This window comes from Moschus berezovskii, chromosome Y, assembly GCF_049115385.1.
Source record: "Moschus berezovskii isolate FMDL1 chromosome Y, NW_MosBer_1.0, whole genome shotgun sequence".
In the NCBI taxonomy this organism is placed as follows: domain Eukaryota; kingdom Metazoa; phylum Chordata; class Mammalia; order Artiodactyla; family Moschidae; genus Moschus; species Moschus berezovskii.
The window spans coordinates 82,609,365-82,635,991 of NC_142489.1; the positions used below are offsets into that span (position 1 = coordinate 82,609,365).

At 38.5% G+C, this 26,627-nt stretch overlaps 1 protein-coding gene across 3 annotated transcripts; it reads right to left on the reverse strand.

The window, feature by feature from the left end:
* Window positions 1-1,204: 1,204 nt before the first annotated feature.
* Window positions 1,205-24,924, reverse strand: LOC148773183 (RNA-binding motif protein, X chromosome-like). 3 transcript variants are annotated; one of them, XM_088834420.1, is made up of 9 exons: window positions 24,811-24,916; window positions 24,240-24,346; window positions 22,101-22,269; window positions 6,047-6,193; window positions 4,076-4,187; window positions 4,027-4,037; window positions 2,782-2,914; window positions 2,616-2,704; window positions 1,205-1,862 (listed from the first exon to the last, which is right to left on the reverse strand). In XM_088834420.1, the coding sequence occupies exons 1-9, from the start codon at window positions 24,914-24,916 to the stop codon at window positions 1,558-1,560; spliced, it is 1,179 nt and encodes a 392-aa protein (XP_088690546.1). In that variant the 3' UTR covers window positions 1,205-1,557. The 3 variants fall into 3 exon arrangements, with proteins under 3 accessions (XP_088690546.1, XP_088690547.1, XP_088690545.1); XM_088834421.1 differs by lacking the exon at window positions 4,027-4,037 and having other exon boundaries at window positions 2,782-2,907; window positions 24,811-24,924; XM_088834419.1 differs by lacking the exon at window positions 4,027-4,037 and having other exon boundaries at window positions 2,782-2,907; window positions 6,041-6,193.
* Window positions 24,925-26,627: the final 1,703 nt, after the last annotated feature.

Genomic DNA, 26,627 nt, shown 5'->3' on the forward strand with positions numbered 1-26,627 from the left:
TTTCTCACAAATGTTGTCACTATGATAACAAGACATCCTGTCAAGGATCTTTCTGTTGCTCAAAGCTTCCAGGGTAGGTAATACAGACACTATTTCCTGTGAATCCGTTATGGTAACTAGAAATTATGCTACAACATTTATACTCTTATTCAGTCCTCACAAACACTACAGCACAACTGAATGAAAATTATGCCTTCATAATGTCTAGTAAAAATGTTACCAAAATATCAAAGGAGCAGTTGCTGACTTTGGTTGGCATTTCAGCAGTTACCAATGCAACTACTCAAAACATATCCTGTTCTTTCTCAGCTTCGTACTAGGATCAGTAACTTACTGCTTATTTTGTACCTGCTTACCTGGACAGTACTGCCTGGTGAACTTCATGTAGAACATGAATGTCACTTTTATGCACTGTCCTTTGTCTTGAAAATGTATTTTAACTATGCCTTTGACGTCTAACATGTGGAACAATCCTAAGAAATTTCTTAATCTGTCTTCTGAGTTTGCCTCAAATGTTATTTTGATTTTATTGTTAATGGAACCTTTAACAAGTAAATTTCTGTTACTTTAAAAGGACACTGCAAATTTCTCCACTAATTTTGCAAATTCCAATTTGTTCTGCAGCGCTTATCCTTGCCTCTTAATAAAAAGTTGATGTATTATTACTGATACCTAGGATTGCCTACAAAACCCCTTAACTTTCCTTATAGATAAGCCTATACTTTTGGGTTATACCAAGTACTCCAAAATGAAGTGAAAATAAGTATTACTTAAAGCATTGCATTTCCAACAAATCTAGAACTGCTTCCTTTCATGAAGATACATACTCAGAATACTTAACTAGTTCAATCCCGACTTAGGTGCAGATTGTTTTCTTTTTAATCGTGGTTGGCACTTTTATCATTTGCCACTTGAATGACTAAGACAATTGATACTTAACTTCAGACTTCTTAAACATTTATTCACACATCTAAATTTTCTTCTGATTTATACTATTGTTTTAAAAAGTTAGACAAAAATTTTAGTAAAGATGCAAACATTTCCTTCAGGTTTTTAGAGCCTTGCCAAACCTTCTATACACTGCTTTCAAAAATAACATGTAATATTGTTAACCTAAATATAAAGCAGGTAAGGCTTGCAATGGAGAAATAGCATACTGCTTAATTCTGAATGCATTCGTGTGCAAAGACTACAAAGGGAAACTTTAAGCAAACAGCACAATTCACCTTCTAAACAAGAAACAAGTGTTTTTATGCTCGTTTAACCCACCAGTAAAATAAACAATAACACTTTACAAAACATACTCAGAAAATTTAGACATTAAATTTAAAAATTTTAACTTCTATCTTTCAACCAGCAGTAACAAGTATGAAATTACTTTGAATAACTCTATTTTTCAACTTATCTGAATAATTCTATTTTTCAATTTATCTGAAAATTCATGGAGGTGAAAGTTTACAGCTCTTCCCTCCAAAACCAACGGTTTTCTTCAGCAATACTCAAGTACCAGTTAAAACAGAAACTCACAAAAAATTTTCCCATGCCAAGAAAACATTTTTAGTACCTGTTTCTGCCTACTCTTTCAGATCGGCTCCCCCCATGACCTCCCCTGGAAGCCTCACAACCTGAGCTACTGTATGACTCACGAGGAGGAGGGTACACCCTATCCTTGGAGGATGGAAACCCTTGTTCTTGTCTTCCGCCACGGTCACGACCACTTAAGTAGGTATCACTTCGGCTGCTTGAGTAACTTTTCCGACTTCCTCCATATCTGTCTCTTGTACTGCTATAATCATCATAGCGACTGCTTCTGCCATAACTCAGAGGTGGACCTCTTCCTGACGGAGCACCACGGGAGCCCCCTGTGAAATCAGTAATTGATAAAATTATAAAACTTTTCCCGTTACTTCTATAACATGACTGTAAAGTACTAAATCTTTGAAAGGATAGCCTTTATCTGCCTCTCTGGTGAAGATATGAATTAGCAGCAGTGGTGAAGGGGCTTTCACATTTATTTAAAAGAGCAGTACTTTTTAGTTCCAGTAGTTGAGAAGGCAATGGCAACCCACTCCAGTACTCTTGCTTGGAAAATCCCATGGGTGGCGGAGCCTGGTAGGCTGCAGTCCATGGGGTCACTAAGAGTCGGACACATCTGAGCGACTTCACTTCCATGCACTGGAGAAGGAAATGGCAACCCACTCCAGTGTTCTTGCCTGGAGAATCCCAGGGACCGGGAAGACTGGTGGGCTGCTGTCTATGGAGTTGCACAGAGTCGGACACGACTGAAGTGCCTTAGCAGGAGTTTAAATGTTAATTTTTTGGAAAAGACTAAAATTTTGAACTTCATAATGTTCCTGTGCTTCATACTCTCAACAGCACTTTTGCTTTTAAAAATGTTACAATAATTTTTGTGATTAAAAAATGTGAGCTGCCAAATTATCCTTCATATCATTTGAAATGACAGATCAAAAATAATTCAAAGACCTTCAAACCAATCAATTAGGTAGAAATTACATTTTATTTTCTGAGAAAATAGAAGTAAACTTGAGTAAATGATGTAGATCTAGCATGTCAATTCTAATTTTGTCATTTGTAAGCTGTAACTGTACTCTTACCATAACTCTTGTATGAATCCCTGTAGGAACCTCCACTTCGATGTTCAGAATAATCTCTATCACGGTTTCCACCATAGCCATCACGATCACTACATTTAAGAGAATTAATGTTATAATTAACCATTTCCATAAGTTATTTGATTAAAAACAGAATTGTTTATAGTACCTATGTCCTCTAGAGGAATAATCATCTCGAGAACTTGAATGGCCATAATCACAGTATGCATAGTCTCTAGACGGTGGAGCATAATCCTCGGTGTCTCGCGAACTTGAATAATCTCTGCCTGAGAAACTTAAAACAAACAAACAAAATTAAATGACAAGAATTCAGAAAGAAAGTTTTAAATGTGCAAAGGACTTCAATATACTTTTCCTCAAGGAAGATATATAATTATGAACAAGAATATAAAACACTGCTTAACATAATTGTATTTTAGGGAAATACAGTTTCTCAATCCGAATGAGATATCTACTCTGCACCTAGCAGACAGGCTATATATAGAGAGAGATATTTTTTAATCTAAAATATAAAACATCAAGTGTTTGTGAACATGCAGAGAAACTGAAATCCTGTGTGTGCATGGTAGAAATATAAAGCTGTGTCAGACTCTTAGAGACCTTGTGGACTGTAGCCCACCAGGCCCCTCTATTGATGGGACTTTCCAAGCAAGAATTTGCAGTAAGTTGCTGTTTTCTCATCCAGGCAATCTTCCCCACTTCGGGACTGAACCTGAGTCTCTTGCATTGGCAGCAGTGCAGTTATGGAGATGAACGGTTCCTTAAAATACTGAAGTTACTGTACGACCCAGGAATTCCAATTCAGAGTTTACACCAAGAATTGAAAACAGGCACTCCAATGTTTGTACACATTAACTACAAAGATGGATAAACAAACCATGTTAACTATACATACAATGGTGTTAACCCCCACTCAAAAACTGAAGTACTGACTCATGCTTCAGCAAGGATTATCTTTGAAAACACTCACACTAATGGAAAAGCCACATATTAAAGGTCACATATTGTTAGGGCTTCCCCGGTGGCTCAGTTGGTAAAGAATCCGAGTGCAATGTGGACGACCAGGGTTCAATCCCTCAGGAAGATCCTCTGCAGAAGGGAATGGCTACCCACTACAGTATTCTGGCCTGGAGAATTCCATGGATAGCGGAGCCTGGCAGGCTACAGTGAACGTATGATATATTCAGGATTAGGTAAATTTACAGACACATGATATAGGTGGGTGTTTACTAGGGATACAGGAGGATAAAAATGGGAGCAACTGCTTATGGATTTTGTTTTGGGGTGATTAACTATTTTGGAACTGAACAGAGAGAGTGGTTGTAGAATTCTGAGTATTTTAAATGCTACTGAATTGTTCACTTTTAAAATTTTGTTAGATAAATTTTACCTCAACAAAATGAACTATGACTTAAAAATGCATGTATTTTATTTTTCTTTACCTCTCTTTAGTAGCACAACCATTATCTCTTGGTGACACACAGTTATCTCTCCGAGAAGACATTGGCTCTCTATGAGGACCTCCTCTGTAATTTTCTCTCCGCAATACTGGACCTTTAATTTTAAAATGCTTACATAAGTATCTCAGAATTGAGAGTAATAGTTCAAAGAAAAAAAAAAAATCAAAAGACTGGTATCTTTCCTCTCTCCAAAACAATTTAAAAAAACTACTTATAAAATCCCATTAATGCACATTTAGTTTGCTTTATACATGTAATTCCTGAACACTTTATTTTCTGACACCATCTGCTCCCTGTACATTTTGCATAATCCTTAAATTACAAGTAATAGAATCTCTCAAAACTTGAGTAAAATCTAATTAATTTTTGAAAACTATTATCACATATTCAATCACAAAGTAGCTGATTCTCTCCTAATGGTGATAAATTTAACATAAACCGCAACCTGAATTACTGACCTTTCTAAACAATAGTGCTTTTGAGTTCAACTACTTATTAGTAATAAAGGGCGCACTTGAAAAATTCTGCCTCTTCCAAAACAGGAAACTAATTCCCATAAATAATGTTCACTTCTTGTGCTAATTCTTACTAATTCCTGGTGGTCAGACTTCTCTTGTTTTGTTTGCTTACTGGGCTAATAGTCTAATGAAACTTTAGTTTTCTCAACTTCTTTACTATTTTGAAATCAATACCATATTACACTTGGCTTCAATAATAGTCTATACATAAAATGACAATTTGATAGTGATTCAAAGTTTTTAACTGTACCAGGAGTCAAACAACAAAGTAAAAATATGTCAAGAATCCAAACTAAAGTTAATATGGCAAATTTCAGTTAATGTTTATAATTACATGAACCAGGTAGCCAATATAACAGAGCTAAAAGATTCTACATTCCAAAATGCTGACTCATAGGATATTAGTTTTCATAAAAATACTTGACCTTGAAACTACATGAAAACTCCTACTAAGCAGCAAATGTTAGCAACTTAAAAAAAAAAAAATTCTGAGGAATTCTCTAGCAAGCTTCAGTTCAGTTCAGTCGCTCAGTCGTGTCCGACTCTCCGCGACCCCATGAATCACAGCACGCCAGGCCTCCCTGTCCATCTCCAACTCCTAGAGTTCACTCAAACTCATGTCCATCAAGTTGGTGATGCCATCCAGCCATCTCATTCTCTGTTGTCCCCATCTCCTCCCACTCCCAATCCCTCCCAGCATCAGATTCTTTTCCAGTGAGTCAACTCGTCGCATGAGGTGGCCAAAGTATTGCAGTTTCAGCTTTAGTATCAGTCCTTCCAATGAACACCCAGGATTGATCTCCTCCAGAATGGACTGCTTGGATCTCCTTGCAGTCCAAGGGACTCTCAAGAGTCTTCTCCAGCACCACACTTCAAAAGCATCAATTCTTCGGCAATCGGCTTTCTTCACAGTCCAACTCTCACATCCATACATGACCATGGGAAAAACCATAGCCCTGACTAGACGGACCCTGGTTGGCAAAGTAATGTCTCTGCTTTTTAATATGCTATCTAGGCTGGTCATAACTTTCCTTCCTAGGAGTAAGCGTCTTTTAATTTCCTGGCTGCAATCAGAATCTGCAGTGATTTTGGAGCCCCCCAAAATAAAGTCTGACACTGTTTCCACTGTTTCCCCGTCTATTTCCCATGAAGTGATGGGACCAGATGCCATGATCTTCGTTTTCTGAACGTTGAGCTTCAAGCCAACCTTTTCACTCTCCTCTTTCCCTTTTAGATTTAAAGGAAATGTCTTCCCCACTTCTATGTTAATCACCTACTACACATCTAAAATTAGATGCTAAAGAATTATTTTCCAGCTGTGAATCAACAAATAAACTAGTGATCAGTAAACATGTGCATCTTAAAGTTAAGCATTCATTTTAAAATTGCTCACTTTTACTAAGAAACAACAGTCCCTATATTATATAGCGTTTACCTTGTCCTTTCATTCCACTACTGGTTCGCCCTTGAGCAGAAGGAGCAGATCTTTTAGGAGAAGGACCTTCACATCTTGAGGATGGTCCTCTTTTAGGTGGATAAGTTTCTCTTGAAGAGCTCATATTGCGACTATATCCATTATCACCTGTATTTCAGTGAAATCTTTTAAGTAGAATTAACATTAAGTTTCGCTTACTGTTTATAGATATTTACTAAAGAACTACCATTGCCTTCAGCATTCGTATTTGCCTAAACCAATAAAACTAATTCCTCAAATGAAACATCAGTTAGTACAATTCAGTTTGAAAAATTTACGAAATGAGTCAAGAACCACTGCTGTGATAGTAGTCTGAAGAGAATAAAGGAGGTGGAGAAAAACCAGGATAAAATAAATTTTTAAACACACTTGGAGGAAAATGATAATAATTCATACTACTCTGGTATCAAAAAAGCTTTTTAAAAAAGTAACACAATAGGGCGGCGGTCCTAAGACAGCGAAGGAACAGAAGAGGGAGACCACTTCCTCCACAAATTCATCAAAAGAGCATTTGAACGCTGAGTAAATTTCACAAAACAACTTCTGAATGCCAGCAGAGGACATCAGGCACCCAGAAAATCAGCCCATTGTCTTCGAAAGGATATACAAAAGAGGTAAGGATGGAGATCTGTCCCAGAAAGGGAGTCTAAAAAAAGAAAGAAGGTTCCAAACACCAGGAAACATTCTCACTGGCGAGTCTGTGGCAAGCCTTGGAAACTCAGAGGGCAACATAACTGGGAGGAAAAATAAATAAATAATTAAAACCCACAGATTACATGCCCAATGGTAACTCCCAGTGAAGAAGCAGCACAGACGCCCATATCCACCACTAGCAAGTGGGGGCTTGGCAGGGAGATGCGGGCTGCATTGCTTAGAGTAAGGACCGGACCTGAAGGCCCCGAGGGCAATCTGAGGTAGCTAACTTGAGATAGCAAAGCAGACTGTGGGATAGATATCCTGCAAAAAGGCAAAAAGCCCAAACCTAAGACACCGCCAGACCTGCTCACAGAACAAAGGACTGAGCAACTTAGCCAGCTGCGGATGGCCAATCCCCCACCAAGACAGGCAGGAGAGGGCAAGCAGAGCTGTTTAAGGGGGCAATCAAGGCCCCACAGAGGCATCATCTACCAAACTGCAAGCAGGCTTCGATGATAACCAAGTTTTCTTGGGATTCTGGACGGTTGACAACAGCCTGAGAGGGTACGCCAGTTGTATACCCAGAAAACCGAGAAGCAGGGCCCGGGGAGGTGATAAGTCACAGCGACTGCGCTAGCCAAACACCTGGCCACCTGAGCTGCTCGGACTGGGGAAGGGCCCAAAACGCAGGCCCAACCAAGTCTGCGCCTTTGAGGAGTACTACCTGAACCTGAGCGGCTTTGACCTGGGAAGTGCATGCTACCCAGGGCCTGCCTCAGACAGTTCCTGGCAGAGCAACCTAGAGCTTGAGGAGTATAGAGAGGGAAAGTACACACGCTGTGAGCGGGGGCAAACCCAGTGTGGCCGAGACACTGCGAGCACTCCCCACAAATGCCAGTGATATCTGTTTGCAGACTTCCTCCTTCCCCACAGCACGACTGAACGTGAGCCTAAAAAAGTGTCCACCACCGCCCCCTTGTGTCAGGGCAGAAGCTAGACACTGAAGAGAAGAACAAACAGAAGAAGCTAAACCAGAGGGAACCGCTTTGGAAGTGACAGATGGAGAAGTCTTGAGGCTACTGCAAGAATAAGACTGAAAACCAGAAGTAGGAGGCTTAAGTCCAAATCCTGAGAACAGCAGAGAACTCCTGACCCCATGGAACATTAAGCGATAGGAGCTCATCAAACACCTCTATACCTAAACTGAAACCAAGCACTACCCAAGGTTCAACAAGTTCCAGAGCAAGCACACAAAGTTCCAGAGCACAGCACACAAATTCTCCAGCCACACAGGAACATAGCCCTTAGCCTCAATATAGAGGCTGCCCAAAGTCACTCCAAACGCACTGACATCTCATAACTCATTACTGGACACTTCATTGCACTCCGGAGAGAAGATATTAAGCCCCACCCACCAGAACACCGGCACAAGCTTCCCTAACCAGAAAACCTTGACAAGCCACACCGTGCAATCCCACCCACAGAGAGGAAACTTCATAATAAAGAGAACTCCACAAACAGACAGAAGACGGAAAGGCCAACCCACCCACAGCAATATAAGCAAGATGAAGCGTCAGAGAAATACCCAGAAAGTAAAGGAACAGGATAAATGCCCACCAACCCAAACAAAAGAGAAAGAGACAGGAATCTACCTGATAAAGAATTCTAAATGATAGTGAAAGTGATCCAAAATCTTGAAAACAAAATGGAGTTACAGATAATTAGCCTGGAGACAAGGATTGAGAAGATGCAAGAAAGGTTTAACAAGGACCTAGAAGAAATAAATAAGAGTCAATATATCATGAATAACACAATAAATGAGACCAAAACACTCTGGAGGGTATCAACAGTAGAATAACGGAGGCAGAAGATAGGATAAGTGAGCTAGAAGACAGAATGGCAGAAATAAATGAAACAGAGAGGAAAAAAAGTAAAACGAATTAAAACAAACGAGGACAATCTCAGAGACCTCTGGGACAATGTCAAATGCACCAAGATTCGAATCACAGGAGTACCAGAAGAAGAAGACAAAAATACAGACCTGAGAAAATACTTGAGATAATAGTTGAAAACTCCCCTAAAATGGGGAAGGAAATAATCACCCAAGTCCAAGAAACCCAAAGAGTCCCAAACAGGATAAACCCAAGGTGAAACACCCCAAGACACATATTAATCAAATTAACAAAGATCAAACACAAAGAACAAATATTAAAAGCAGCAAGGGAAAAACAACAAATAACACACAAGGGGATTCCCATAAGGATAACAGCTGATCTTTCAAGAGAAACTCTTCAGGCCAGGACGGAATGGCAGGGCATACTGAATGTGTTGAAAGAAAATAACTTACAGCCCGGATTACCGTACCCAGCAGGGATCTCATTCAAATATGAAGGAGAAATCAAAAGCCTTACAGACAAGCAAAAGCTGAGAGAATTCATCACCATCAAACCAGCTCTCCAACAAATGCTAAAGGACCTTCTCTAGAAAGAACACAGAAAGAGTGTACAAACTCGAACCCAAAACAATAAAGTAAATGGCAACGGGATCATAGGTATCAATAATTCCCCTAAATGTCAATGGGTTGAATGCCCCAACCAAAAGACAAAGACTGGCTGAATGGATACAGAAACAAGACCCCTATAACCCCTATATATGTTGTCTACAAGAGACCCACCTCGAAACGAGGGACACATACAGACGGAAAGTGAAGGGCTGGAAAAAGATACTCCTCGCAGAGACCAAAACAAAGCAGGAGTAGCAATACTCATATCAGATAAAATACACTTTAAAACAAAGGCTGTGAAAAGAGGAAAAGAAGGACACTATATAATTATCAAAGGATCAATCCAAGAAGACATAACAATTATAAATATATATGCACCCAATATAGGAGCACCGCAATGTGTAAGATAATGCTAGCAATTGAGAGGGGAAATTAACAATAACACAATAAGAGTGGGAAACTTTAATACCCCACTCATACCTATGGATAGATCAACTAAACAGAAAATTAACAAGGGAACACAAACGTTAAATGATACATCAGACCAGTTAGACCTAATTGATACCTATAGGATATTTAACCCCCAAACAATCAATTTCACCTTTTCCTCAAGTGCACACGGAACCTTCTCCAGGATAGATCATATCCTGGGTCATAAATCTAGCCTGGGTAAATTCAAAATAATTGAAATCATTCCAACCATCTTTTCTGACCACCATGCAGTAACATTAGCTCTCAGTTACAGGAGAAAATCTATTAAAAATTCCAACACATGGAGGCTGAAGAACACGCTGCTGAGTAACCAACAAATCGCAGAAGAAGTCAAAATATGCACAGAAATGAATGAAAATGAAAACATGACAACCCAAAACCTCTCGGACACTGTAAAAGCAGTGCTAAAGGGAAGGTTCATAGCAATACTGGCATACCTCAAGAAAGAAGAAAAAAGTCAGCTAAATAACATAACTCTACACCTAGAGTAATGAGACAAGGAAGAAATTAACAACCTCAGGGTGAGTAGAAGGAAAGAAATCTTAAAACTCAGGGCAGAAATAAATGCAAAAGAGACCAAAGCAAAAATCAACAAAGTCAAAAACTGTTTTTTTTTTGAGAGGGTAAATAAAGTTGACAGACCATTAGCCAGACTCATCAAGAAACAAAGGGAGAAAATCCAAATCAATAAAGTTTGAAATGAAAATGGAGAGATCACAACAGAGAACCCAGGAATACAAAGGACCATACGAGACTACTATCAGCAATTACAGGCCAATAAATGGACAACTTGGAAGAAATGGACACATTCTTAGAAAAGTACAACTTTCCAAAACTGAACCAGGAAGAAATAGAAAATCTTTAACAGACCCAGCACAAGCACAGAAATGGAAACTGTAATCAGAAATCTTCCAGCAAACAAAAGCCCAGGACCAGACGGCTTCACAGATGAATTCTACCAAAATTTTACAGAAGAGCTAAGGAAGGTTATGACCAACCTGGATAGTGTATTAAAAAGCAGAGACATTACTTTGCCAATTAAGGTACGCCTAGTCAAGGCTATGGTTTTTCCCGTGGTCATGTATGGATGTGAGTGTTGGACTGTGAAGAAAGCTGAGCACCAAAGAATTGATGCTTTTGAACTGTGGTGCTGGAGAAGACTCTTGAGAGTCCCTTGGACTGCAAGGAGAGCCAACCAGTCCATTCTAAAGGAGATCAATCCTGGGTGTTCATTGGAAGGACTGATGCTAAAGCTGAAACTCCAATACTCTGGCCACCTCATGCGAGACTTGACTCACTGGAAAAGAGTCTGATGCTGGGAGGGATTGGGGGTGGGAGGAGATGGGGACGACAGAGAATGAGATGGCTGGATGGCATCACCGACTCGGTGGACATGAGTTTGAGTGAACTCTGGGAGTTGGTGAAGGACAGGGAGGCCTGGCGTACTGTGATTCATGGGGTCGCAAAGAGTCGGACACGACTGAGTGACTGAACTGAACTGAACGCCTCTCCTGCTCAAATTCTTCCAGAAAACTGCAGACGAATGTAAACTTCCAAACTCCTTCTATGAGGCCACCATCACCCTAATACCAAAACCTGAAAAAGATACCTCAAAAAAAGAAAACTACAGGTCAATATCACTGATGAACATAGATATAAAAATCCTTAACAAAATTCTAACAATCAGAATCCAGCAACACATTAAAAAGATCATACATCATGACCAAGTCGGCTTTATCCCAGGGATGCAAGTATTCTTCAGTATCCGCAAATCAATCAATGTAATACACCAAATGAACAAACTGAAAAATAAAAACTGTATGATTATCTCAATAGATGCAGAGAAAACCTTTGACAAAATTCAACATCCATTTATCATACAAACCCTCCAGAAGGTGGGAATAGAAGGAACATTCCTCCACATAATAAAAGCTATATATGACAAACCCACAGCAAACATTATCCTCAATGGTGAACCCTTGAAAGCATCTCCCCTAAAGTCAGGAACAAGACAAGGGTGGCCACTCTTACCATTACTATTCAACATAGTTTTGGAAGTTTTGGCCAGAGCAATCAGAGCAGAAAAAGACATCAAAGCATTCCAGATTGGAAAAGAATTAAAACTGTCACTATTTGCAGATGACATGATCCTCTACACAAAAAACCCTAAAGACTCTACCAGAAAACTACTAGAGCTAATCAATGAATATAGTAAAGTTTCAGGATATAAAATCAACACACGGAAATCCCTTGCATTCCTATACACTAATAATGAGAAAATAGAAAAAGAAATTAAGAAAACAATTCCATTCACCGTTCCAACGAAAAGCATAAAATCCTTAGGAATATACCTACCAAAAAAACCAAAAGGCCTTTATATACAAAACTATAAGACACTGGTGAAAGAAATCAAACAGGATACTAATAGATGGAGAAAATACCATGTTGGTGGATTGGAAGAATCAATACTGTGAAAATGACTATACTGCCCAAAGTTATCTATAGAGTCAGTGCAATCCCTATCAAGCTACCAATGTTATTTTTCACAGAGCTAGAACAAATAATTTTACAATTTGTATGGAAGTACAAAAACATCGAACAGCCAAAGCAATCTTGAGAAAGAAGAAAGGGGGGAATCAATCCACCGGACTTTAGGCTGTATTACAAAGCCACAGTCATCAAGACAGTATGGTACTGGCATAAAGACAGAAATATAGAGCCATGGAACAAAATAGAGAGCCCAGAGATAAATCCACACACCGATGGACACCTCATCTTTGACAAAGGAGGCAAAGATATTCAATGGAGAAAAGACAATCTCTGTAACAAGTGGTCCTGGGAAAACTGGTCATCTCCTTGTAAAAGAATGAAACTAGAACACTCCCTAACATCATATACAAAAATAAACTCAAAGTGGGTTAAAGACCTAAGGGGAAGACCAGAAACTATAAACTCCTAGAGGAGAACGTAGGCAAAACACTCTCTGACATAAATCACAGCAGGATCCTCCATGAACCACCTCACAGAATATTGGAAATAAAAGTAAAAATAAACTAAGAGGACCTAATTAAAATTAAAACCTTCTGCACAGCAAAGGAAACGATGAACAAGGTGAAAATACAGCTTTCAGAATGCGAGAAAATAATAGCAAATGAAGCAACTGACAAATAATTAATCTCCAAAATACACAAGCAACACCTGTAGCTCAAATCCAGAAAAAATAAACGACCCAATCAAAAAATGGGCCAAAGAACTAAACAGACATTTCTCCAAAGAAGACAAACAGAAGGCTAACAAACATATGAAAAGATGCTCAATGTCACTTCTAATCAGAGAACTGAAAATCAAAACCACAATGAGGTGCCATTTCACCCCGGTCAGAATGGCTGCTATCCAAAATTCTACAAGCAAAAAAGCTGGAGAGGATGTGGAGAAAAGGGAACCCTCCTGCACTGTTGATGGGAATGCAAACTAGTGCAGCCACTATGGAGAAAAGTGGGGGAGATTCCTTAAAAATCTGGAAATAGACCTGCCATACGACCCACCAATCTGACTCCTGGGCATACACACCGAGGAAACAAGAATTGGAAGCAACAAATGTACTCCAATGTTCAATGCAGCACTGTTTTTAACAGCCAGGACATGGAGGCAACCTAGATGTCCATCTGCAGACAAATGGATAATAACGCTGTGTTACATATACACAATGCCGTATTACTCAGCAATTAAAAGAATACACTTTAACCAGTTCTAATAAGGTGGATTAAACTGGAGCCTATTATACAGAGTGAACTGAGCCAGAAATAAAAACACCAACACGGTATACTAACACAAATATATGGAATTGAGAAAGATGGAAACAATAACATGGTATGCGACACAAAAGAGACACAGGCATATAGAACAGTCTTATGGACTCTGTGGGAGAGGGTGAGGGAGGGATGATTTGGGAGAATGGCAATGAAACATGTATATCATCATATGTGTAATGCATCACCAGTCCAGCTTCGATCCATGATACAGGATGCTCGGGGCTGATGCACTGGGATGACTCTGAGGAATGATATGGGGAGGGAGGTGGGAGGGGAGTTCAAGATGGGAAACACATGTACAACCGGTGGATTCATGTCAGTGTATGGCAAAACCAATATAGTATTGGAAAGTAATTAGCCTCTTAATTAAAACTGTTTATAACAGATAAAAAAAGGATACATTTGAATCAATTCCAATGAGGTGGATGAAAATGGAGCTATTATACAGAGTGAAGTAAGCCAGAAAGAAAAAAACCAATGCAGTATACGAACACAAATATATAGAATTTAGAAACATGGTAACGATAACCCTGTATGCGAGACAGCAAAAGAAACACAGATATATAGAACAGTCTTTTGGACTCTGTGGGTGAGGGAGAGGGTGCGATGATTTGGGAGAATGGCATGTGTATATAACCATATGGGAAATGAGTCACCAGTCCAGGTTCAATGCATTATACAGGATGATCGGGGCTGCTGCTCTGAGATCACCCAGATGAATGATGTGGGGAGGGAGGTGGAAGCAGGGTTCATGATAGGGAACACATGTACACCCGGGGAAGATTCATGGCAATGTAAGGCAAAACCAATACAATATTGTAAAGCAATTCAGGTAAAGCAATTAGCGTGCAATTAAAATTAAATACATACATACATACATATATATATAAAGAATACATTTGAATCAGTTCTAATGAGGTGGATGAAACTGGAGCCTATTATACAGAGTGAAGTAAGCCAGAAAGATTAACACCAATACAGTATACAACACATATATTGGAATTCAAAATGATGGTAATGAGAACCCTGTATTCGAGACAGCAAAAGAGAAACAGAGATGTAGAACAGTCTTATGAAGTCTGTGGGAGAAGCCAAGGGTTGCATGATTTGGAGAATGGCATTGAGACATGTATGTCATGATATGGGAAAAGAATCACCAGTCCAAGTTCGATCCATGACACAGGCTGGTGCACTGGGATGACCCTGAGGAATGATATGAGGAGGGAGGCGTGAGGGGATTTCAAGATGGGGACACATGTACAACCGGGTGGATTCGTGGCAGTGTATGGAAAAACCAATATAGAGTATTGGAAACTAATTAGCCTCTAATTGAAATTTTTTATAAACGATAAAACATGAATACATTTGAATCAGTTTTAATAAGGTGGATGAAACCTAAGCCTACTATACAGAGTGAAGTAAGCTAGAAAGAAAAACCAACACAGTATACTAACACATTTATATGGAATTTAGAAAGATGGTAACAATATCGCTTTATGTGAGACAGCAATAGAGACATAGATATAGAGAACAGTCTTATGGACTCAGAGGGAGAGACAAGCAAGGGATGATTTAGGAGAATGGCACTGAAACAAGTATGCCGACATACGTGAAATGAATCATCAGTCAGGTTTGATGCATGATACAGGATGCTCGGGGCTGGTGCACTGGGATGACTCAGAGGGATGATATGGGGAGGGAGGTCGGAGGAGGGTTCAAGATGGGGAACACATGTACACCCAGGGCCGATTCATGTCAATGTGTGGGAAAACGAATTCAATATTGTAAAGTATCAGCTTATAATTTAAATTTTAAAAAAGAATATATTTGAATCATTTCTAATGAGGCGGATGAAACTGGAGTTTATTATACAGATTAAAGTAAGCCTGAAATGAAAACACCAATACAATATACTAACACACACATATGGAAATTAGTAAGATGGGAACGATTACCCTGTATGTGAGACAGAAAAAGAGACACAGATATATACAACAGTCTATGGACTCTATGGGAGAGGGCGAGGGTGGGATACTTAAGAGAATGGCACTGAAACATGTATATTATCACATGGGAAATGAATCGTCAGTAGAGGTTCGATGCATCACACAGGATGCTCGGGACTGGTGCACTGGGTTGACCCAGATGGATGATATGGGGAGGGAAGTTCGGCGCGGGGCGGGGGGTTCAAGATGTGGAACACCTGTGCACTCGGGGCAGAATCATGTCAATGTACAGCAACACCAATAAAATATTGTGAAGTAATTCGCCTCCAATAAAAATATTTTTTTAGAAAAAGTATACATTTGCATCAGTGGAGAAGGAAAGGGTAGCCCACTCCAGTATTCTTGCCTGGAGAATCCCATGGACGGAGAAGCCTGGTAGGCTACAGTCCACGGGTCGTAAAAGCGTTGGACACGACTGAGTGACTGAACGGAACGGACGGAATGAGGTGGTTGAAACTGGAGCTTATTATACAGTGAGAAGTAAGCCAGAAAGAAAAACACCAATACGGTATACTAACACATTTATACGGAATTTATAAAGATGGTAATGATGACCCTGTACGCGAGTCAGCAAGAGTCACAGATATATAGAACAGTCTTATGGAATCTGTGGGAGAAGTCACGGGTGGGATGATTTGGGAGAATGGCACAGAAACATGTATATTATCATATGTGAAACGAATTGCCAGTCCAGGTTCAATGAATGATACAAGATGCTCGGGACTGGTGCACTGGGAAAACCCAGAGGAATGATACTGCGAAGAGGAAGGGGGTTCAAGATGGGGAACACATGTACACTGGGGCATATTCATGTCAATGTATGGCAAAACCACTACAATATTGTAAAATAAATAGCCTCCAGTTAAAATTTAGAAAATGACTACACTGAATCAGTTCTAATGAGGTGGTTGAAACTGGAGCCAATTATAGTGTGAAGTAACCCAGAAAGAAAAACACCAATATAGTTTACTAATCATATATATGGAATTGAGAAAGATGGTAACGATACCCTATATGTAAGACAACAAAAGAGACTCAGATATATACAACAGTCTTATGGACTCTGAGGAAGAGGGCAAGGGAGGGATGATTTGGGAGAATGGCATTGAAACATGTATATTATCACAGGTGAAATGAATCTCCTCCACTCAGGTTTGATGCATGATACAGATTCCTCAGGGCTGGTGCACTGGGATGATTCAAAGGGATATTATCAGGAGGGAGATGGGTTCAAGATGGGAAATACAGGTACACCCAGGGCAGATTCATGGCAAAGTATGGCAAAACCAATACAATATTGTAAAGTAATCAGCCTCCAATTAAAATTTTTTGAAAAGATTAAAAAAAAAAGAATACATTTAAATCACTTCTACTGAGGTGGATGAAACTTCAGCATATTTTACACAGTGAATTAAGCCAGAAAGAAATACACCAAAACAGTACACTAACACATATATATGGAATTTAGAAAGATGGTTACCATAACCCTGTATGCGAGACAGTAAAAGAGACACAGATGTATAGTAGAGTCTTATGGACTCTGAAGGAAGGGCAAATTTGGGATGATTTGGGAGAATGGCATTGAAACATGTACATTATCATATGTGAAATAAATCCCCAGCCCAGGTTTGATGAATGAAACAGGATGCCCGGGGCTATTGCACTGCGATGACCCCAAGGGATGATATGGGGAGGGAGGTCGGAGGGGGGTTCAAGATGGGGAACACATGTACATCCGGGGCGGATTCATGTCAATGTAAGACAAATACAACACAATATTGTAGACTAATTAGCCTCCAATTAAAATTTTTCAGAAAAGATAAAAAAAAGTAACACATTTGAATCAGTTCTAATGAGGTGGACGAAACTGGAACCTATTATACATAGTGATGTAAGCCAGAAAGAAATACACCGATACAGTGTATTAAAGCATATATATGGAATTTAGAAAGATAGTAACAATAACCCTGTCTGCGTGACATCAAAAGAGATACAGATATCTGTTACTGTTACTATACAACAGTCTTATGGACTCTGTGGGAGAGGGAAATGGTGGGGTGATTTGGAAGAATGGCATAGAAACATGTATATTATCATATGTGAAACGAACTGCCAGTCCAGGTTCGAAACATCTTATAGGAAACTCGGGGTTGGTGCTCTGGAATGACCCAGAGGAATGATATGGGGAGGGAGGCGGGAGGGGGATTCAAGATGGGGAATGCATGTTCAGCCAGGGCAGATTCATGTCAAAGTATGGCAAAACAAATACAATATTTTAATTAGCTTCTAAGTAAAGTTTGTTTTTTTTCTTTTTAAGATTAAAAAAAAGAGAATACATTTGAATCAGTCTAAATGAGGTGGATGAAACTGGGGCCGATTATACAGAGGGAAGTAACCCAGAAAGAAAAACACCAATACAGTATACTAACGCATATCTATGGAATTTAGAAAGATGGTAAAAACAGCCCTGTATGCGTGACATCAAAAGAGAGACAAATATATACAACAATCTTATGGACTCAGTGGGTGAGGGAGAGGGTGGGATGATTTCACAGAATGGTATTGAAACATGTATATTATCATATGAGAAACGAATAGCTAGTCCAGGTTCGATGCATGATACAGGATGCTTGGGGCTGGTCCTCTGGGATGACCCAGAGGAATGACATGTGGATGGAAGTGGGAGAGGGGTTTAAGATGGGATACACAAGTACACCCAGGGAAGATTCATGGCAATGTAAGGCAAAACCAATACAATATTTTAAATAATTAGCCTCCAATTAAAATTAAATATAAATATATATATATATAAATATATATAACATTGAATCAGTTCTAATGAGGTGGATGAAACTGGAGCCTATTATACAGAGTGAAGTAAGCCAGAAGGAAAAACACCAACACAGTTTACTAACACATTTATATGGAATTTAAAAAAGATAGTAACAATATCCCTTTATGCGAGATAGCAAAAGAAACACATATATAGAACAGTCTTATGGACTCTGTGGGAGAGGGCGAAGTTGGGATGATATGGATGGATGGCACTGAAACATGTATATTATCATATGTGAAATGAATTTCCAGTCCAGGTTCGATGCATGAAACAGGATTCTCTGGGCTGGGGCACAGGGATGACCCAGAGGGATGATATAAGGATGGAGGAGGGAGGGTGTGTTCAAGATCGGGAAGACATGTATGTCTGGAGCAGATTCATATCAATGAAAGGCAAAACCAATACAATATTGTAAATTAGCCTCCAATTAAATTGTTTTAAAAAATAAAAAAAAGAAGCAATTTGTAACTGTTCTAAAGACGTTGATGAATATGGAGCATATTATACAGAGTGAAGTAAGCCAGAATGTAAAACACCAATACAGTATACTAACACATATATATGAAATTTAGAAAGATTTTAATGAAACTCTTGTATGCGAGACAGCAAAAGAGACACAGATATATACAACAATCTTATGGACTCTGTAGGAAACGGCAAGGGGGGATGATGTAGGAGAATGGCATTGAAACATGTATATTAATATATGTGAAAATGAATCGGCCATCCAGGTTCAATGCATGGTACAGGATGCTCGGGACAGGTGCTCTGGGATAACCCAGAGGGATGATATGGGGACAGAGGTGGAAGGGGTTTCAAGATGGGGAACTTATGTACACCCGGGACAGATGCATGTCAACATATGGCAAAACATATACAATATTCAAAAGTCATTAGCCTCCAGTTAAAACAATATATATATAAGAATACATTTGAATCAGTTCTAATGAGGTGGATGAAACTGGAGCCTATTCCACAGAGTGAAGTAAGCCAGAAAGAAAAACACCAATACAGTATACTAGTCCATATATATGGAATTTAGAAAGATAGTAACAATAATCCTGTATGTGAGACAGCAAAAGAGACACAGATATACAGAACAGTTTTATGGACTCTGAGGGAGAGGGAGAGGGTGGGATGACTTGGGAGAATGGCATTAAAACATGTGTATTATCATATGTGATATGAATCTCCAGTCCAGGTTCGATGCATGATACGGGATGCTCGGAGCTTATGCACTGGGATGACCCAGAGGAATGATATAGGTTGGAGATGGGAGAGGGGTTCAAGTTGGGAAAGACATGAACACCCAGGGCAGATGCATGTCAATGTATAGCAAAACCAATACAATATAGTAAAATAATTAGCCTCCAAATAAAATTTTTTAAAAATATTAAAAAAGGGAAAAAAATTACAATTGAATCAGTTCTATGAGGCGGATGAAACTGGAGCCTATTATACAGAGTGAAGTAAGCCAGAAAGAAAAACTCCAGTACAGTATACCAACACATATATATGGAATGTAGAAAGATGGTAACAATAACCCTGTATACGAGAGAGCAAAAGAGACACAGATATATACACCAGTTACGGACCCCGTGGGTGAGGGTGGGATACTTGGGAGAACGGCACTGAAACATGTATATCATCATAGGTGAAACTAATCGGCAGTCTAGGTTCCATGCATGATACAGGATATTCGGGGCTGGTGCACTGGGATGCTCCAGAGGAATGATATGCGTAGGGAAGTGGGACGGGGGTTCAAGATGGGGAACACATGTACACCCCGGTAGTTTCATGTCAATGTATGGCAAAACCAAAACAATAGTGTAATTGGCCTCCAATTAAAATTAACATAATAAAAAAAGAATGCATCTGAATCAGTTCTAATCGGTGGATGAAACTGGAGCCTATTATACAGAGTGAAGTAAGCCAGAAAGAAAAACACCAATACAGGATACTAACACATACATAGGGAATTTAGAAAGACAATAACGATAACCCTGTGTGAGAGACAGCAATAGAGACACGGGGCTGGTTGGGATGAATGGGGAGATTGGCACTGAAACATGTATATTATCATATGTAAAATGAATTGCCAGTCTAGGTTCGATGCAAGATACAGGAAGCTCGGGGTTGGTGCTCTGGGATGACCCAGAGGAATGATATGGGGAGGGAAGTGGGAGGGGCATTCAAGATTGGGAACACATGTACTCCCAGGGTGGATTCATGCCAAGTATGGGACAACCAATACAATAATGTAAATTAAAAAAAAAAAAACATGTCACAAAGCTATTTGTACCTCATAGAGAAAGAGAGAATATTTTACATGAAATATACATTGATTTGAATCTATCCAAATATTAAGTCCCAATGTTGCACAAGTGAAACTAATCCATTCTTTTAAATAAACTATACTTCAAATAAATAAAATGTAACAATAATTAAGTCAAAACAATAAAAATATGCACCTAAAAATACAAACAACACCTTTTATAGGAAAATATGCAACTTTTCAAACAACCATGGATACATATATAATTCGATAAAAAACAAAAAATCCTGCTTATAATTGAATTCACACAGATCAATTCTGTTTTGTTCAAGCATAACCTTTAGTGTTAATTTTGAGTAAAAGGCTATGTTCTGTTCAAGTTTAACAGACGTTAAAAATGCATGGTATGCAATGAAAAATTATCTTTTTATCTAACTAGAAAAATGTTGACAGATATATTCCAATTACACTTGGCAGAGTATAAGCTAGTAAACTTTTCCCCTCATCTCTTGAGAAAACAACAGAACTGTGTGATCTTATAATGAACACACGCTGTAACTGAACTTAAGATTTTCTAAAAATGGCACATCTGGTTGTCAAAACCAGAAGTGAAATTTTTTAAAGATTTGCTACTGTTACTAGAAGAGACAAAGTTCGTTAAATATATGGAAGTTTATGAATGGAAAGTGACTCCCTTCTTCTGTCTTACCAAGTAAAAACTTCTTTGAAAATCTCATATTACCATTTTCAATAACTCACTGTTCTCTAACACACACAAACATGTAAATATATATGTTTTGTATGTAAATATACATACAAAACAGATGCTTTTACATCTGCATCAAAGACAACTTTTCCAAACTGCAAATTATACTACAACAGAACCCAGGAACAAAAGCACCGTATCAAAATGACAGTGGATATTTGCACAGATTTGTCTGCACATTTATGCTCAAGACAAACACTATAAGGTCAGTCCAAAAATATGGAATTTTCACCCCTGAACTGTGGTTATCTGTTATGTAATCTTGAAAATTATCCAGTACTTTTTACAATACAGTAGGACTACTCTGAAAGTATATCAACGTAGTTTTAATTCTTTAAATAAAGTTATTTGCTGTAAGCTGGAAAATTCTAATGTATGATCAACAGAAATGAATTCTGTAGAAAAACTCTTAAAGAGGCATCAATAACAATGGTTAAAAAAAACTTAACAAAATTTAAGTGATTTCCCTGTAAGACGATAAACATTTTTTGCACATACGTAATTTTAAAACTACGACAATTCTTTACAACTTAGAAATAATTTTGATTATCAAGAATGGTAATTTCTCACCTAATATATTCTTATCGATTATTCTGCTCATTACCAATGCAATAAAAATTAAGGCTTACTAGATGTTCAAACTTAACAGGTTTTCAGTGCTATGGCATCCTTATATTTTAATACATTACCAAAGTGTCCTCCTTGAGACACACGACCTGTTGCTCCTCCTCCTTTTTCACATCTCAGATTTCTCGGATGGCCCCTTTTTCTTGCAGGAGGTTGAGATCTCAGTTTACCACCACTTTCAAATGATGGCTTATTGGCTTGTTCTACTTTAATTGTTTTTCCATCCAAAAACTAAAAGATTAAGTACAGCATCACTAATGTTACATAAAATTTAACTTATTGTTGTAATGAGTTAAATCAGTATTTTTTCCCCAAAAGCAAACATTTTTTTCCTGAAATGACTGTGTCCTTCCACATGATGAACATGACTTAATTGGCAATTGCCTTTCGTAAGTCATCCACCACAAAGCATATGCATTTACTATCAGAATTTCCTGAAAGGTTCTCTGGTATTAAAAGATGTGTATCTCTCCATTACCATGAAAAAGCACACATTTTTATTTTCTGTAACGTGCTTCATTTTAGTAATTTTTCCATTTAAAATTTGTTTCCCAAGGGTATGTAAAAGCATGCATATTACTTACAGTATTTACTCAAAACTATTGTTCCTATCATAATTACATTTTAGCATTTGTTCTATTAGACAAAAACATAAAGAAAATTTCTCAATATAAGTGCTGCTCTGTATTTACTCTAGTTCTATTAATTTTCTTCCTTTTTCTTTTTTAAAACTAGGGTCCTTATTTGGTCTTTAACATTTCTTGCCTTACACAACTGTTTTATTTTGTGTTCCCAAATAGTTACCGTAATGCTACTTCATATTTTTCAGAAATGCTTAAACTTAATTGATCTTCCAATATCTGCCTTAATCTTTTACAGAGACCAAAGGGAGTTTTGAAAACCCAGCAGGAATCATACTATATAGACTCTTGTTATTTCATATTATTTTTGGAAAATAATTTTAAATCCTAAATTCCTACCAGGACTTCTGGCTGAAATGGGCTCTAGCTCAATATAATCAGCCTCAAAAGCCATGTTTTCCCATCTTAGGTCTTATTTTCTATTTTTTGGTTCAAAATATTTTCCACAAATTCATGCACTGCCTCCTTCCCAACGCAGGATTTAGCTTACATTCCTAGATATACCTAAAAATAGTATCCAAAACCCAATAAGCTCTACCAAAATTACTACTTCATTTTCCTTAACATTTCTGCATGTGAAATTAATGTTTCCTCTCGTACATCTTTTCCCTTCACCCTAGAATACCAGTGCTCAAGAAAATAAATACTTTGTCTCATCCATAACCATTAGTCAGCTGCTAAATACAATCAATGCCTTACAATATAACACCTATTGAATAAAGAATAATTCAAGTGTAATTTCAGATTACATGTTCCTGTGGCTAGACAACTCGAACAAATTAAAAAACAGCAATTAGTTACCATCAAGTAGTCTCAAGGAAACTTTATCTCTGTGACCCAAAGCTGGGTCAAACTTAACTTTTAGGTATTACCATATCTGAAAAATGAAAGTACAAGGGTCAGCTTGTGCCACATGCCTGAAATATACTAGAACCATAACTATAGATAATAGGGAATTAATGTAGTCACACTAAGGGAATGTAGAAGCTTTAGAGATAATTTAACAATTAACAGGATATCATGAGTACAAAAGCCCATGACCCACAATACAAAATGGGGGAAATAGACTTTTTTTATTTAATATAACAATCCACAGAGGGGGAAATCCTGGAGCAAACACAGTGCTCTGTAACTAGCTAAAGAAGTGGGATGCTTATGGCTGATTCATGCTGATAGACTGCAAGAAACCAACACAATATTGTAAAGCAATTCTCCAATGTTTAAAAACAGTTCTGCCTCTAAGGGACAAATTTTTATTCGTAACACTGAAACAGTGAAGACTGACTTAAATAGAAAGTGCCAAGACTTAAAATACAGAATGGAATACCGGTAGAGTGCTGAAGGTTAAAACCTATTTGTGTTTACACTTGAATGCTAATAGAAGACAGATTTAATCTATTTTGTTACTGCTGGGTATTAACTTCAATCTCTTCCCAACCAGAGGATCCAGTGTTTATGTGACAAAAAGGAGAGTGAAGCCTTACAGAGCATTATACTATTGTAACAATAAAGAAATCTATAAAGAGTACTAGATGAAGAACATTCATTATTAAGACTTACCTTTCCATTCATTCCTTTGGCAGCATCCTTTGCATCTGCCGGGCTCTCAAAAGTAATGAAAGCAAAGCCTCTCGACTTGTTTGTGTTCCGATCCCTTATCAAGAGAACTGTAATATACATAAATCTTTTTAATTTAAAATGTCACATAAAACTGAACTTTATTGTTTTCAAAATAATCACTCCTTTGACGCTTTCTCATAAGACCCCTTTAACATACTTGAATGTTATCAATAGAGTAGAAACTTTTGAAAGTTACTTAAAAGCAACAAAAATCTATATATTATTTTATATATGATATAAAAACACCACACAATTTGATTTTTATGTATAACTTCTAGTATTTTAAAAACTAACAGTAAATAATCTCAAGAATTCTACAATTACCATATCTTATTCTATTTCATGTCCCAGGACCATTAGTACATTTTAAAAGCACTCTTTTCTTCCCTTTTCAGTAAGAGGAGACCCTTTCACTGACTGCCAAGTGCTTAATCAATTAAAAAAAAAATCTCAAACTACTCAAAGTATACATATGCTTTAACGACTTAATGTATATTGATTCTACAGTTACCTTCCATAATGTGACCGTATTTCCCAAAATCAGCTTCAAGAGACTTCTCCGTTGTTTCAGCACTGAGGCCTCCTATGAAGAGTTTTCCAGGCCTATCTGCTTCCATCGTTTTACTGTTAGGTGGCAAAAAATATGCCAAAAAACTAATTATGAGCCAAAATGTTCAAGTGTCATTAAAAAAAAAAAAAAAAAACTTAACTTTAAAAAATGTTTACTAAAAAGACAAGGAAACTTGTAACGCAAAAAGGAAAACAAGCGCTGAACTAACGAATGACGTTTTTTACAGATGACAAAAGCCTGGAAGTTTAAATTACATTAGACGGCTGCTGTAAATCTCTTTTGAGCTGCATTATTTAAAGGTTTCACTCATTAAAACCTAAATACTGTATCTAAGTTTTATAACATGTGCATAAAATATACTAAACAGATTTTCAAATTTCCTCCATTTTCTCACGTTTATATTCATTACCCTACAAATAATCTTTAAAATACACTTACATTCAAAAACTTCTGCAATACTAAGTCATAAAAGCCACAAAAGAATAAAATACTTTGTTGAGGGAAATTTAACCTGTGGGCTTTTGTGGTAGAGTAAGAATCATGGCGCCAAACTGAATAATGTTAACTTTTACGAACATTAAAATTTGACCGTTTTTGTTAAAATAATCAACAGTTCGACATCTGAAAACTTTAAAGTCATGTAAGTAAAATGGTTAGGTATATTGGTTAAGTTTTCCAACTACTGTCACTATCTCGGAGAAAAACTGTTTAAAGAAGTGCACGTGAAACCAAACGGAGCCTCGGCTGTTACATCGCGATGCACAATTTGCACACCCAAGGCAAGGGAGAAAACCTAAGTTATACACCAAAGCAATATCCCACGACTAGCAGCCGGAAGCCGAGAGAGAAAAGCTGGATTACGCACCAAAGCAACAGGCCCCACAACTAGCAGCCCCAAGCCAAGGGAGAAAAGCCGGTTTGCACACTGAAGCAACAGTCTAGCGCACTAGCCGCCCCAAGCCAACGTGGGTGGGGAGGTGCGGGGTCGGACCGAATTACACACCAGTGCAACATTCAGCCCGTAGAAGGAAATGGCAACCCACTCCATTGTTCTTGCCTGGAGAATCTCAGGGATGGCAGAGTCTGGTGGGCTGCCGTCTATGAGGTCGTTCAGAGTCGGACATGACTGAAGCGACTTAGCAGCAGCAGCAGCAGCCCCAAGCAGAGGGAGAAAAGCCGCGTTACCCACCAAAGCCGCATTTCGCACAACGACCAGCCCCAAGCCAATGTAAAAAAGCCGAATTACACACCAGAGCAACCTTCTGCACGATTAGCAGACCCCAGCGAAGAGAAAAAACACGTATTACACACCGAAGAGGCAATTCGCCCAACAGGCCCAAGGCAACCGAAAAAAAGCCGCATTATTCACCAAAGCAACATTCTGCAAGACTAGCGGCCCCAAGTGGAGAGAGAAAAAGCCGCACCAAGGCAATATTTCGCGAGCAACCAAAGCAAACTTCCACATGACTGCTGCTGCTGCTGCTGCTGCTAAGTCACTTCAGTCGTGTCCGACTCTGTGTGACCCCACAGACGGAAGCCCACCAGGCTCCCCCGTCCCTGGGATTCTCCAGGCAAGAACACTGGAGGGGGTTGCCATTTCCTTCTCCAATGTGTGAAAGTGAAAAGTGAAAGTGAAGTCGCTCAGTCGTGTCCGACCCTTAGCGACCCCACGGACTGCAGCCTACCAGGCTCCTCCATCCATGGGATTTTCTAGGCAAGGGTACTGGAGTGGCTTGCCATTGCCTTCTAGCGAGTTC

Bases quoted from the DNA above. Each gene is read 5' to 3' on its own strand.
- LOC148773183 (XM_088834420.1), bottom strand. From the start codon at position 24,916: ATGGAAGCAGATAGGCCTGGAAAACTCTTCATAGGAGGCCTCAGTGCT. The intron at 2,705-2,781 runs GTACTATAAACA...TCTTAAATGTAG, and splicing joins TATTCCTCTAGAGGACATAG to TGATCGTGATGGCTATGGTG. The intron at 1,863-2,615 runs GTAAGAGTACAG...CTGATTTCACAG, and splicing joins GGATTCATACAAGAGTTATG to GGGGCTCCCGTGGTGCTCCG.